We start from the raw sequence: 13997 nt of genomic DNA on the forward strand, positions 1-13997 counted from the left end.
TTAACACTGCGAAGCGCTCAGTGTGATGTGGTATGTGTGCCTTCTAAGTGATGGCATGACGTCAGTTCCATGTAATAATGTCCCCTCAAAAATATCGGCATGCAAAATAATCGCTGAAAAATGGCTGTTTTTTGTGGGGACATTACTACATGGAACATGCAGAGGACACCCCCGCAACCCCCAAACCCTTTTTTATTCTTCATCGGGAGAGGGGGACACCCCCGCAACTCCCCCTGCCCCTGTCCCTATACATATATGGTCACCTATATAATGTCGCCACAACCTTTTCCCAGCGACATTTTATACAGCGACCATAATATATAGGGATATTATTACCTGCTACCGTGGCATCACCAGTGGCAGATTTAAGGCAAAGGGCCCCGTGGGGAGCAGCTGGCACGGGGCCCTAGGTGGGCGGGTCATGGAGGCAGAGCTTTGGGTGGGCGGAGTTAAGTGTGGTCACACAAGAAGGGCAATGAGAAAGAGGGGGCGAGGGAGACAGAGAGGGGCAAGGGAGTAGTGAGATGAAGGGATGAGAATGAAGGAGAAATAAATATAGGGAAAGACAGGGAGGCTGGGAGAGGGAGTGAGAAAGATTATATAAAGTCAGTAAAGAGAAAGAAAGACAGAACATAGGATGGAAGAGGAAGTCGTGGATAAAGGGGAAGGGCGATGGGGTGAGAGAAGAACGCAGGTGAGAGGATGGTAGAGAAACAGATGAACAACGAAATAGGGCGATGGAGGGGAAGGGAGAGGAAGGCGGGCAGGATGAGAAAGATAGAGAAACACACGCACATAGACACAGAGGTAACGAGGTGGGCCCCTGATGGCAGCCTGTGTGCTGCCAGGGAGCTGGGCAGCTGCGGTCCATGAATGCCCCTCTGAGCCGGCCCCTGAGGCTCTGACTCACCGGGCCTGGGACGGTCCCTGTCCTGGGGCATCCTCTGGGGCAGCCCCCACCTCCAGGGCGCGCATCAGTGCAGGCGGCACTGCACGGGGCCTCAGCCTGTGTTCATTCCATCCAGCCAAAGGCAGGCTTTCCCTTCTCCGGTGCAGGTCGTGATGGGGGAGTGGGATGGAGTGAGGCTTTCTCATTCGTGTCTGTCCCCAGCTCAGCGTGCTTTTCACAAGAAAAGCCCACCAAGAAATGGAGTCCCCTTCACAGTTTCGGACTGTAGTGTAGCGCCTAGGGAAGGAAACTGTGGCGCTAGCGAATAAGAATAGAAACCTGGCCCATACTTGGTGCCCTGCCTCCAACACCAACATGTAACTCATACCTGGTAGCCTGCCTCCCCATCCCCACATAACAAATGCACACCCTAAACAGTTCTGCTCTTCTTTCACAATTTTAGGCTAAACTTTCAATGCTGTGAAAGAAGGGCAGAGCAAACGCACACACGACTCAACTCGGACCGGAGTGACGTCCCAACAGAAATGGCCCTGTGCTGTGCGCACGGGCGGGGCCTGGGACACGGGCCTGGTCGCCATTTGTCTGCCTGGCAACCATTATATCCGCCTCTGGGCGTCACTAGTTCCAGGCAAACTCGGTGTGTTACAACTTTTTGTGAAATAATCAGTGTGATACAGTGAGCATGCCTTCTGATGAATAGAGGGCAAGCAGCGGCTGACACTAGTCATCATTAATGCCTCACAAGAAGGGTCCAATATCAGGCAAAATTGCTGTGTTGCACCCTATTTGTGGTGTCTTGTCGGAGTGATGTAGTGGGCATGCTATAATAGGAATTAATCACCAGGAACGTATAATATAAGGCAACCTTTGAGTTACATCCTGTGTTAGGCTCATCAGTTATCATGCAAATGTGGTGAATTAAACCGGGTTTGGTCTGATCAGTTGCCCTATTTATTGCCTATGGGATTGAGACTTGGGGATCCATCCTGGGTTTCGAATACAATCGACTGGAGAGGAGGATCTGTTAAAGATTTATGGCCTCCCTAAATGCACCCTTAGTCAAGTAGGGTGTCTTCAATCAAGGCATGTGCGAAGGTTGCCCACCTTAGGTTTGCTCATGACTTGTCAGGCAGCCCCGGACACCCTCCTTGGTCACCTCTTGCGTGATATCCGAACTTCGCCCTGTACATGGTCAGTTCTTTATCTATAGGAAAGGATGCTTCAGGTTTTAATGTCCCTAAGACTTGCATGATCACCATGGATACGTCAACCTCTTGAAGCAATCAAAGGTGATATTGAGCTGTTCTACCCCCACTAGCCTCTTTATCTATGCCTTCCCATCTCTCCCCGAGGTTTGAGTTGCAGATCTCTATGCAGTGCATCAAAGACACCATCAGAGAGATAGTCGTAGGGGGTTCATGATTTTCACTGGGGAATGTCCTCGGTTTCAATGTGCTTGAGAGGGAACACCAGAACTGAAAATGTGCTCGGCTATGTAGAGTGCAGGGTGTAAACCGAGAAACTGAGGCCCATATTTTCATTGCTTGGTTCTTTCTGCCAGCATCCCGCTTGAGACGGCTTGGCCACCTTCTTGGGGAGGGCTTCAAAGGAGCTCTCTCATATCTAAGAGTGTGACCTTCACACATTTATGTTCTAATGTTGTAAGAGGTACTGATGAATTTAAGGGGGAGAAGGATTTTTTAAATCTAATGATGTTAATGGACTGTTTGACCATGCCCTTTATACGCCACAGTATTTTCATATCAAGTTCCTGTTTTTGTAATGGCTATTTTTCTCCTCTTCTAATGTGTTGTTTAATGAGGGAGTGTGATGCTATTGTGATTATATTTTTTTCATTAATGCTTGTAATGCTATAGTTGCTTGTTCAACCTTTTACCAATAAAATGTATTGTAACCGTTGCTCTACGGGATTCCTGGAAGTTCATGACAGGGAATGCCCACACAGGCCTGGTTTTGGCTCATTTTTCTGCTTACTCTTGTATCTGAGTGTATACCTAAGGCTTTTTCAAATTCCATTGCTTTTTTTCTGAGGATCTTGCAAATCTCCCTGTAAGGCTTCAAGTTCCGAAAGTAGTGCACAACTATCACGAGTAGGTGTCTCTGGACATCATGACCACGCCACCAGACATGTTTTTACCTGAATTTTATATCTTGCGAAAGCCTTTCCCCGAAGCTCCCTCAGGAATTGTTTTTATTTTAATTCTATCTAAGAACGCTTAAAGACCAGGAAATTCACCAAGGCGTTAAAGATCACCCTGTTGCATCAAGCTTTCCACGAAAGACTATCAGCTATTCCCAAACTATTGTTTATGTTACTATGTATGTTATAATAACCTAGATGGCAAAAAACTTCCCAACTGCGAAAGAATGCCTCATGTAAACTATCTTCTCTATATCCACCCGAATCCCTTCGATCCGCAATTTCTTTACATCCCTTCCCCCATCTGTCAAATAATGGCACTCTAAAGCAGCATAACCTGTCATGAAGTGCAGTACAAAACATATAAAATAGCTTCCTTGAGCAGCAATATGTTATTTTATGTCGGGTTGGTGGATGGCCGGCACAATAGTCAGAGTGTAGGGCCGGATGACTTTCATGGGTGCAAATAGCCACGTAGAATCATGCCTCTTGGGGAGGGTGGAGGCTTGCTCGATGATGGGCCAGATAGGAATAGTTGTGGTGGTACCGCTGTGATGAGCTACCCACCATACAACTGCCAGATGAGGGCACTTTTTAGGTCCTTCATGAACAGTTAGTGGATTGGTTGGCCTTCAGGGACTAGCCTGCCTTATTCAAGAGTGCAGGAACTCCAATGCCGTTTCCCTGTGTTTCTTCCATGTAAATCCCAGTGGTGGCTCAAGTCTAGGGGATCAGGTTCATAATGCAGGATGCATGTCCCTTTCCGACTGGGAGTTTGGCAATGGATTGTCTGCCCAACACGTTTCGATTCATAGTTCTTGTTTTCACGCAGTTTGGCGAGGGGCGGTAGCCTGTGGCTCCCCCAGGTTGGGCGTTAAGGTGTTTTCGTGAAACCAAGCCTGTATAGCGGTGGGACTAACATGCAGGGTTTCTACCTCCCACTTGTTGGAAGCCGGTATATAGTCTCTCAGCTAGTAATGGCTTATACCTTTCAGTGGAACAATATTGGAATCTTATTCAGCAGAATTACCGAAATTACCCAAATTGATTGAATAAAAATTGTTGTATACAATTTGACCTAATTGGGCAGTACCATTTAACCGAAACCCAAAATACCGAATATAAGGAGCAGGACTTGCGGGGGTGTCCCCCGATGCCCATATTCGGTATTATGGGTTGCAGGGGGTGTGCCCCCTACTTCCTTGACCATGGAAGCGGGGGGACCCAAAAAAAGAATAAAAAACTAGCAAAAAGGGACCCAGCAGCATCAGATCGGACCCATGTTGGAGGGACGGAACTGACGCTGCAGGAGCGGCTGCGGCTGGGGTTTGATCGAGGGGTACATTTAGTGTTGTTTTAAGTACAAACAGAATTGCGGCAAATGGACTACGGTCAATCCCGCAATTCTTTTGTCTTCGGTAAAACAACCCAGATCCTGTTCAGCTGCTTAATGTGGGCAAAACATTCACATGTATGGTTACATATACCCGAACATTATTATTGATTAAAGACAAGGTACCCTACCACTATATTTGATAAATAAAGGGTACCTGATACTCTCATCTGCTCTATAATGAGGTATGTTGTTCTGCAATTTCAGAAATCGAGATCTGTGCAAAAAGCGGAAAGTCTTGGCTCTCATCCCAATCTCTGACTTCCTATTCTGTTGTCTAAATGACAGAGGCCTGTTTAACGTGTCCTTTGTCCCTTGCTCAGCCAACAACACTGAATCCCAGAGTTTTGCAAGGAATAAAGCAACACCCTCCTCACTGGAGAAATTGCTCTGGTGGGATAAAAAGGTTTGGGCGCTTTGGGGAGCCTGGGTGTATAGAGTATGTTTGCTGACTCTACCACTTGAATTATAATCAGCCTTCGTATTTGCATGCAAATTAAAATGTGTCCCTCTCTTTGTTAACCATGTGTGTGGCTTCACGCGCCGGGCCGCGTGCTAATAAATGTTTGCTTGCTCTCCGATGGCCGCAGAAGCTGCCGCAAAGTCTGAAATAAAGTTGTTTGCATAAATTGACTTTAGTTCTTTACCCCTTCGAGCACCCCACGATGAGGGGTGCTAGCCAAGAACGGAGGATTCACAGCCGCGTCATGTGACCTGTGCTTTTTATGTTTCCTAGGCAACCGAATGGAGTTCAGACGAAGACACCAGGAGGTCCTGTCAAAGCAAAGGGAAGACTGAGGTAAGTTGGGCCTATTACACAGACCCCACATCCCAACCCTTTATCCCGCGCACTTTGAAACAGACACCCAAACAGAAGGAAATCCTGACACCAGCTGAACTATTCAGAGCCCATAATGTTTTGGAACCAAGTGCACGCATACATAAACCTCCTAAAAGGCCGTCTGGAAGGCACCCCCGGTTCACGTTTATTGGAACTGCCCGGCGTGAACTTTGACGTAATGCGCTGCTGGAAGCGCGATAATTTGCGACCAGTGAGAGGCCAGCGTGGTGGCGTACCCAGGCCACGGCGGCATTGTGGCGGGACGGCTGGATTGATTGTTTAATTCCCAGCCCCAACGTGACAAGTTCCTGGCCACCGTCCACGCTGGGCCTTGTGTTCCCTCCAATTACAGACAAGCGCATGTTCTGGTGTGATGCGCTGGCACAAACATGTTGCTGGGGTGATGACATTCGCACGCAGCCCTTCAGAAAAGACAGTTTTCAGCAGTCGGAGCGGGGGCCGGCATCTTTGTGTGGATGTCGTCTCCTGAATTGTTGCAGAACAATTTTGTCTGCAGGGCAGTGAGAGGGCAGCAACATGCTGGTCTTAGTCACGTGAGCCATAAAATCAGCAGAGGTTAATGCCAGGCGCGTTTTAAAAAAATGAATTAAGAATTTAACACTGTATTCCAGACATTGATTTATTTTACTTAGAAATTGTAACAAATGTGGCCCAAAAACGATTTTAAAATGTGTAGCAGGCTGGCATCCACCTGTAAATGATCTTCCAGGTGGAAAGTTTAATGCGTCATCACCTCTCCCGGTTCTCCCGTGATGTTTGGACCAATGAGACGTGGATTCCTGGAATGGTGTCTGGGGAGGGGGGCCTTCTCTTAGCTTCTCCAGCATAATGTGGTCCCGTCACTGGCGACGAGGATGTCCAGCGAGCACCTCACAAGCAAGCTTAACCCTCCGCTGCCTGTTTAGGGGCACCACGTTTAAAGTTAGCTGCTGTGTGACGCACTCGGACGGTCCTGCAAAGTCCTGGGAGCAGCCATTGAGGTTGCCTGTTGCCTGTTCTTGCAGGTGTGAGCAGCCTTCTCGTGCTACCACAGTGATTGCGGTGTGAGCCGTGCGACCTGGGCACAGTCGGTGAGGAGGTGCCCACTCACACCGGCCCAGACACTCTGCACACCAGGACTGAGAGCTACTGTCATGGGGGAGTGCAGGTTTGGATATTGCATCCTCCAGCTTTGGTGTGGTCCACCCCTGGCCTGCCGACAGGTCCTAGCCAGCGATGTTGAGGGGCCACCCCGCAGCTTGAAAGCGCGGGCAAGTAACCTGGGGGGGCAAGAAGGGCACAGGGGTATCGGCAGAACACATGTTACAGACACATGGTCAGCCCATACCCATCCCCTCTCCCTCAGCTACAAAGACAGGCAGGATGAGGACACCGCACCCACACAAAAAGAGAGCAGTAGGCAGGAAGTAATAACAAGTGACCGACAATGGTCACCATGAGCATGAGGTGCTAACTGCAGTCCGCGTCAGCCGGCCGGGGGCGCGGAAAGCGGCCCCCACACACATGCATTGCCCAGGGGTATTCTACCAAGATATAAGGTGCTGCCTGGGCAGCAAAAAACACAACCTTAGTGCTCCACGAGTCATCTGCGTACACAGAGGACTTTCTCTTTTCCCAAGAACCCACCCACCCAAGAAAAGAAAAAGGAGAAATGAAATACAGGGCCACGAACGGGGCCCATGTCGTCGTGGGAAGAGGAAGGCGGCACGGGCCAGAGGGCACAACCCTGGACCTCGTGCCCAAAAGTGTACATTATGTATGATATGGTTATTATTATGACTATTATGTTGTGTAATATTACGTAGTGTACAATAAAAAACCACAGCCTTTTTATTGCCAACACTTACACAATGTTTCAGTGATCATTGGGGAAACACAGTATAGGTAACAGTCGCCAACCTCTTGGCTCCACTGGTTATGCATTGGTCCGGGCCTCGCCATCAACTGGAGGCATGTGCTCTTCAATGCTTTGTCCAGTGACAGAGTCTCCAGAACAGTGTGCATCACCACCACGCACTTGCCGCAGCACGCAGAGGGGCCAGTGGTGTAGGAGCAGTCACTTCAATGCGAGGATGCCTGTGCTGCAGAAGTGTATTACTTCAGCATGGGGAAGAGTGTGCAACATCCGTGTGAGTTGGGACTGAGTGAACATGCCTCTGGCCATGCCTACGGGGGCAGGGCTTTTGCAGTGGTATAAGAAGTAGTGGAACTATGTTCCCTGCTGGCCTGCCCTGCTCCCCACAAACCCCATTGACGTGCCACCTTCCACACACAATACAAACCCCCAACCAAATGCGCCTGCTGTTTAAGGGAACGTTCAGTGCAGTGCATTGAAGTGCAAGTTTCAACTGCTTCCTAGACTTTTATTTTAAAACTAAACCATTCCAGAACAGTTTCTTTTTAAAATAAAAATATAGGAACAGTAAAACGTAATTAAAAAAAGTAGAAGAGCACCGCTCCCAACCGCTCCCGCCCACTGGTTATCACCTGCGCACATGCTGATGTGGACAGAGGCAGTTGCACTTAGGAGGTGCCATGCTGAAGAGGGAATGCTACAACAGAAGAAGGAAATAAAGCAAAGGAAAACCATGACAATTACAAATACTGTTATATATAGATATGGCTAAGAACACACCAAATCATAGTGCTCAATTCATTCCATTGGATTGTGCTGCTAAGCGCACACTTGGCCTGAGATCAGTGCACAGTGCTTACAGAAAATATATGCACATTCAAAACCAAATCCAAGTGCCAAGAGCTATGCTTCTAAGACCCTAAGGGCCCGATTCATGGAATATTTGCCCGGTTCAAAGTGAATTTGCACTGCCGACAGAAACCTTGATTAATTTATCTGGTTAATGAGGATTTTTTGCAATTGCTGAAATACTTTGTGTTTTAAATATTGACTTCATTATTTGTACTGTTTTTGTTCTTATGTACAGCGCTTTGGCGTAAAGCGCTATATAAAACACATATACAATTCATGGAACTGTGCAAAGTGTATTTTTGCAGTGCAAAGTCTGGGCAAGGTTGTGCATAGTAATTTTAGCAGTGCAAAATGACTTTGCCTAGCCTTTGCACGGCAAAACTATTCTATGAATTAGTTCCTTAATCTAGAAGGGGGTCAGATGTGCATGCTATGCAGAAATTCGGGTGCAAATTCTCTGCCAGGTTTCTTGGCTTTGCTGAGTGACCCACTTATGGCAGTGGAGCTCAGGGTATATGCCTTAAGGTATACATCCCCGCGTGCAGCTGGTGGCAGTCACTAGACCGATGGACAAAAAAAAATGCGATAGTGCTAAACTGTCTGCGAACTGAAGGGTTACAAGTCTTCTGACATTTACCTAACAAGGAGGTCCAACTCAGCAGCAGACAGGTAAACCCAGGGCGATGTTAGACTGCATGGCACTGCTTTAGGAAAACTGGAGAACCCTTTAAGAAAGGAGCGCAATGTAGCGTTGGAACGCTACCGTTTGTTCACTAGGGCACTAAGAACTGGGGGAGGGGTGGAAGCTTGTGTAATGGCTCGGCTGCCATTGGTAGCCCTTTTCAAATGTATGGGTGTTATCAATGAGTGCAATAGGGGCAAACCTATAGTGTGTACCCTGAGGCCCAGGGGCATGTGGCGCGAAATAAGAAATAAAATAAATAATGTGCAATGCAAAGTATGGGAATGTCGCCCGATAGACGGAGATGTTACCCTCAATGAAGCTATTGAGATGAATAGGTCGTTCGAGGAGTCCAACAATAGCGTACCCGAAAATCACCAAAATAGATAATTACAGGGTGGGGCCGGAAGGACCGGCGATGCAACACTTGCTTGCTGCCTTTGGCCTGGTCCATGAGCAATCAAGCCATCTGTCTTGTATCTCTTCTGTGTTCACTCTGCCCCAGCCCCTCCCAGTTAGAATATGTCAGGTTTTGGTCCCCAAGTTTCATAAGACCTCTCTGGGAAGCTGCTCCCTTTTATGGATCGCCCACCCCATCTTGCAATTCACATGCCCCCTTCACTCCCGCTAAATAATGTAAACATTGCTGTTCATTCAATGATCACACCTATTAACCATAACGACAACACGTTCATGTATAAGCCATGATGCCTTTATTAAGAGTGGGCTTCATAAGTGTATATGAATCATCCTGTCCTCGTGTCAATGTCGCGCCCTGTTGCTTGCGAGCTTCGACGTGTTATAAATATATATATATAAATAAATAAATAACATATAATAGGATGCTTAGAAATCTCACCAGTATATATGGATGCATGTCTAGGATTAACTTAGCACTTTACAAAGGGGAGGCACCCAGGCCTCATCAGCCTGGATGACCTGCTCTGGAAACGTGCATATGTGTTCCTTCTAGAGACCCTTGCCTGCTCTCTAGTCAACCAGAGAAAAGGAAAGGACCTTGTGGGAAACCAGTGGGTGTGTTTGGTTAGCATACTGGGACTGACCTCTCGTGCGCCCAGATTTGCAAAACCTTATTCTTTTCTAAGCTGTGCAAGAAATCCTGCAGCCCTAACAGTACTGTGGAGGAGGCCCCATTATTTTGGTGGCACAGCTGAGTGGAGGGTTATAGATCTCGGAGTGCAATGGTCCGCAAGTACGGGGGGGTGTGCAACTTACATTCTGCCGCTGTATGTGTTCTTAAGAGGTTGGCAGCAGCCTTTCACTTAATGGTTGCCAGTTCGTATCTTTGTTTGCTTCAGGGAAATGAGGTGCACCCTCAGTCCTGATTCAGGTGGGCAGATGCCCAGTACAGAAAATAACAACACATTGGCACCCTTGTTGATTGTGTTTGTAGAAGCCGATGCGTATAGAGTCTGAACCTTTCCCACCCACCTGGCCATGTATTTCTAGGGGTGACTTCAGCTGTCAGAGCCCCCTTCACAAAAATGCCTATTCCATTTCATTGTATTTTACCAAGCAGCCCTTCACACAAGGAACAGGCAAATACACTGAGAGGTACATTAATGTGCATTAAGCTAGAGCTGGGTAATAGGGAAGACATTTTGAAGGTGTAGCAGATGAGGGCAGCTGGTTGTATTTGCTGGTCAACACAGAATGAGTGGTTGTGGAGCTTGCCTAGGCTTTCGTGCTTTAGTCACCCCTCACTCACTCCCAGGACCCAGTCACTTGGATTTACCATAGATCTTGGCTTCTTCTTCAAAGGTCACATCTCCAAACACCTACTGTCTGATACCAACTCGATTTCATGTCAAAGATCAAGCCTTCATCTTTCAGAACTGTCGACCGGGCCTTCGTCCTCTCCCATCTGGACAGTGGGAGCGCCTTCTTCACAGGCGTGCCAGCCTTCACCCATCCCCTATGCAGTTCATCATGGGTGCAAAGATGTTTGACCACATCCGGTTCATCCACGGAGGTCCGGTGGGTAAACTGGCTGACCGTCCATGCAAACCACACTTTTAAGGCCGCTTGCGTCATGTTCAGCGCATTGAGAGGGAAGGCACCTTTCTACATGGCCTAACAATTCTCCATCTCTAGAAGTCATGATATCACTAAGCTGGAAAACTGGAAATCAAAGGTGGATTAAACACAAAAACAAACCTTCTTATTCTCTATAGAAAAACACAAACACCATCGGGATGGCCCTGTTGCCCATACATTTCTGTTATACACAAATAAATTAAAAAAAAATCCATTAAACAAATATCACCAGTTTCTAATCTCTGAATACCAGTAAGACTCTCCATCTCCCCCTTCCCGGCTTTAAATGGTCTGTATACTGTACCCCCTTCTACTGTACTGAGCTCCTTTGATTTCCAGCTGGGTGTGTGCTATGGAAGTCCCCATACTTACATGTATGCATGAATAAACAAAGACATGGTGTGAGTAAGTTCCTAAAATCCATGAGGATTGTTGCAGTACTCGTCTGTCAAGATGCACTTCACACTGATGTCACATGCTTGTGCACATAAGTATGTTCTTCTGACCCTTCAGTGGTCCCTTTATACTTCTTCAAGTGCGTGGACCCCACCTCTGGACCTGCCACAGTGGTGACAACACACCATGGAACTATTCCATCAATTAACAGGCAGAGCAATGGTGAGAGGGAATTGAGAGGCTTGGTTCCGCTGGTGGAAAAGAACCACCACAAAGACAGGCGGGTGAGAATTAAGCAGAGTTAGCAAAGATTGTTTACACAGGCGGGTGAGAATTAAGCAGAGTTGGCAAGGATTGCATGCACTGGCGGGTGAGAATTAAGCAGAGTTGGCAAAGACTGCACACTCAGGCGGGTGAGAATTAAGCAGTGTTGGCAAAGATTGTATACACAGGTGGGTGAGAATTAAGCAGCGTTCGCAAAGACTGCACACACAGGCGGGTGAGAATTAAGCAGTGTTGGCAAAGACTGCATACACAGGCGGGTGAGAATTAAGCAGAGTTGGCAAAGATTGCATACACAGGTGGGTGAGAATTATGCAGCGTTCGCAAAGACTGCAAACCCAGGAAGGTGATAATTAAGCAGAGTTGGCAAAGATTGCATACACAGGTGGGTGAGAATTAAGCAGAGTTGGCAAAGACTGCATACACGGGCGGGTGAGAATTAAGTAGAGTTGGCAAAGACTGCATACACAGGCGGGTGAGAATTAAGCAGCGTTCGCAAAGACTGCATACCCAGGCTGGTGATAATTAAGCAGAGTTGGCAAAGACTGCATACCCAGGCGGGTGAGAATTAAGTAGAGTTGGCAAAGATTGCATACACAGGCTGGTGAGAATTAAGCAGAGTTGGCAAAGACTGCATACACAGGCGGGTGAGAATTAAGCAGAGTTGGCAAAGACTGCAAACCCAGGAAGGTGATAATTAAGCAGAGTTGGCAAAGATTGCATACACAGGCTGGTGAGAATTAAGCAGAGTTGGCAAAGACTGCATACACAGGCGGGTGAGAATTAAGCAGAGTTGGCAAAGACTGCAAACCCAGGAAGGTGATAATTAAGCAGAGTTGGCAAAGATTGCATACACAGGTGGGTGAGAATTAAGCAGCGTTCGCAAAGACTGCATACCCAGGCTGGTGATAATTAAGCAGAGTTGGCAAAGACTGCATACCCAGGCGGGTGAGAATTAAGTAGAGTTGGCAAAGATTGCATACACAGGCTGGTGAGAATTAAGCAGAGTTGGCAAAGACTGCATACACAGGCGGGTGAGAATTAAGCAGAGTTGGCAAAGACTGCATACCCAGGCGAGTGGCGGGTCACAATTAAGCAGAGTTGGCAAATACTGCATACATAGGCGCGTGAGAATTAAGCACAGTGGCAAAGACTGCAGACACAGGCGTGTGAGAATTAAGCAGATTTGGCAAAGACTGCATACCCAGGCTGGTGAGAATTAAGCAGAGTTGGCAAAGACTGCACACACAGGCGGTTGAGAATTAAGCAGTGTTGGCAAAGACTGCATACACAGGCGGGTGAGAATTAAGCAGAGTTGGCAAAGATTGCATACACAGGTGGGTGAGAATTATGCAGCGTTCGCAAAGACTGCAAACCCAGGAAGGTGATAATTAAGCAGAGTTGGCAAAGATTGCATACACAGGTGGGTGAGAATTATGCAGCGTTCGCAAAGACTGCAAACCCAGGAAGGTGATAATTAAGCAGAGTTGGCAAAGATTGCATACACAGGTGGGTGAGAATTAAGCAGCGTTCGCAAAGACTGCATACCCAGGCGGGTGAGAATTAAGTAGAGTTGGCAAAGACTGCATACACAGGCGGGTGAGAATTATGCAGCGTTCGCAAAGACTGCAAACCCAGGAAGGTGATAATTAAGCAGTGTTGGCAAAGACTGCATACACAGGCGGGTGAGAATTAAGCAGTGTTGGCAAAGACTGCATACAGAGGCGGGTGAGAATTAAGCAGTGTTGGCAAAGACTGCATACACAGGCGGGTGAGAATTAAGCAGCGTTCGCAAAGACTGCATACCCAGGCTGGTGATAATTAAGCAGAGTTGGCAAAGACTGCATACCCAGGCGGGTGAGAATTAAGTAGAGTTGGCAAAGATTGCATACACAGGCTGGTGAGAATTAAGCAGAGTTGGCAAAGACTGCATACACAGGCGGGTGAGAATTAAGCAGAGTTGGCAAAGACTGCATACCCAGGCGAGTGACGGGTCACAATTAAGCAGAGTTGGCAAATACTGCATACATAGGCGCGTGAGAATTAAGCACAGTGGCAAAGACTGCAGACACAGGCGTGTGAGAATTAAGCAGATTTGGCAAAGACTGCACACACAGGCGGGTGAGAATTAAGCAGTGTTGGCAAAGACTGCATACACAGGCGGGTGAGAATTAAGCAGAGTTGGCAAAGATTGCATACACAGGTGGGTGAGAATTATGCAGCGTTCGCAAAGACTGCAAACCCAGGAAGGTGATAATTAAGCAGAGTTGGCAAACATTGCATACACAGGTGGGTGAGAATTAAGCAGCGTTCGCAAAGACTGCATACCCAGGCGGGTGAGAATTAAGCAGAGTTGGCAAAGACTGCATACACAGGCGGGTGAGAATTAAGTAGAGTTGGCAAAGACTGCATACACAGGCGGGTGAGAATTAAGTAGAGTTGGCAAAGACTGTATACGCAGGTGAGAATTAAGCAGAGTTGGCAAAGATTGCATACCCAGGCGGGTGAGAATTAAGCAGAGTTGGCAAAGACTGCATACACAGGCG

General features: G+C 47.6%; 1 protein-coding gene across 2 annotated transcripts in view; it reads left to right on the top strand.

The window, feature by feature from the left end:
• SEMA5B (semaphorin 5B) overlaps positions 1–13997 on the top strand; it is a 1093184-nt gene that overhangs the window by 764344 nt on the left and 314843 nt on the right. For both annotated transcript variants that reach the window (XM_069616686.1, XM_069616687.1), the window contains one exon: positions 5201–5263. In XM_069616686.1, coding sequence (XP_069472787.1) covers positions 5201–5263 — 63 coding nt within the window. The remainder of the gene's footprint in view (positions 1–5200; positions 5264–13997) is intronic.

Source organism: Ambystoma mexicanum, chromosome 9 (assembly GCF_040938575.1).
Source record: "Ambystoma mexicanum isolate Mex_15411 chromosome 9, UKY_AmexF1_1, whole genome shotgun sequence".
NCBI classification, from domain to species: domain Eukaryota; kingdom Metazoa; phylum Chordata; class Amphibia; order Caudata; family Ambystomatidae; genus Ambystoma; species Ambystoma mexicanum.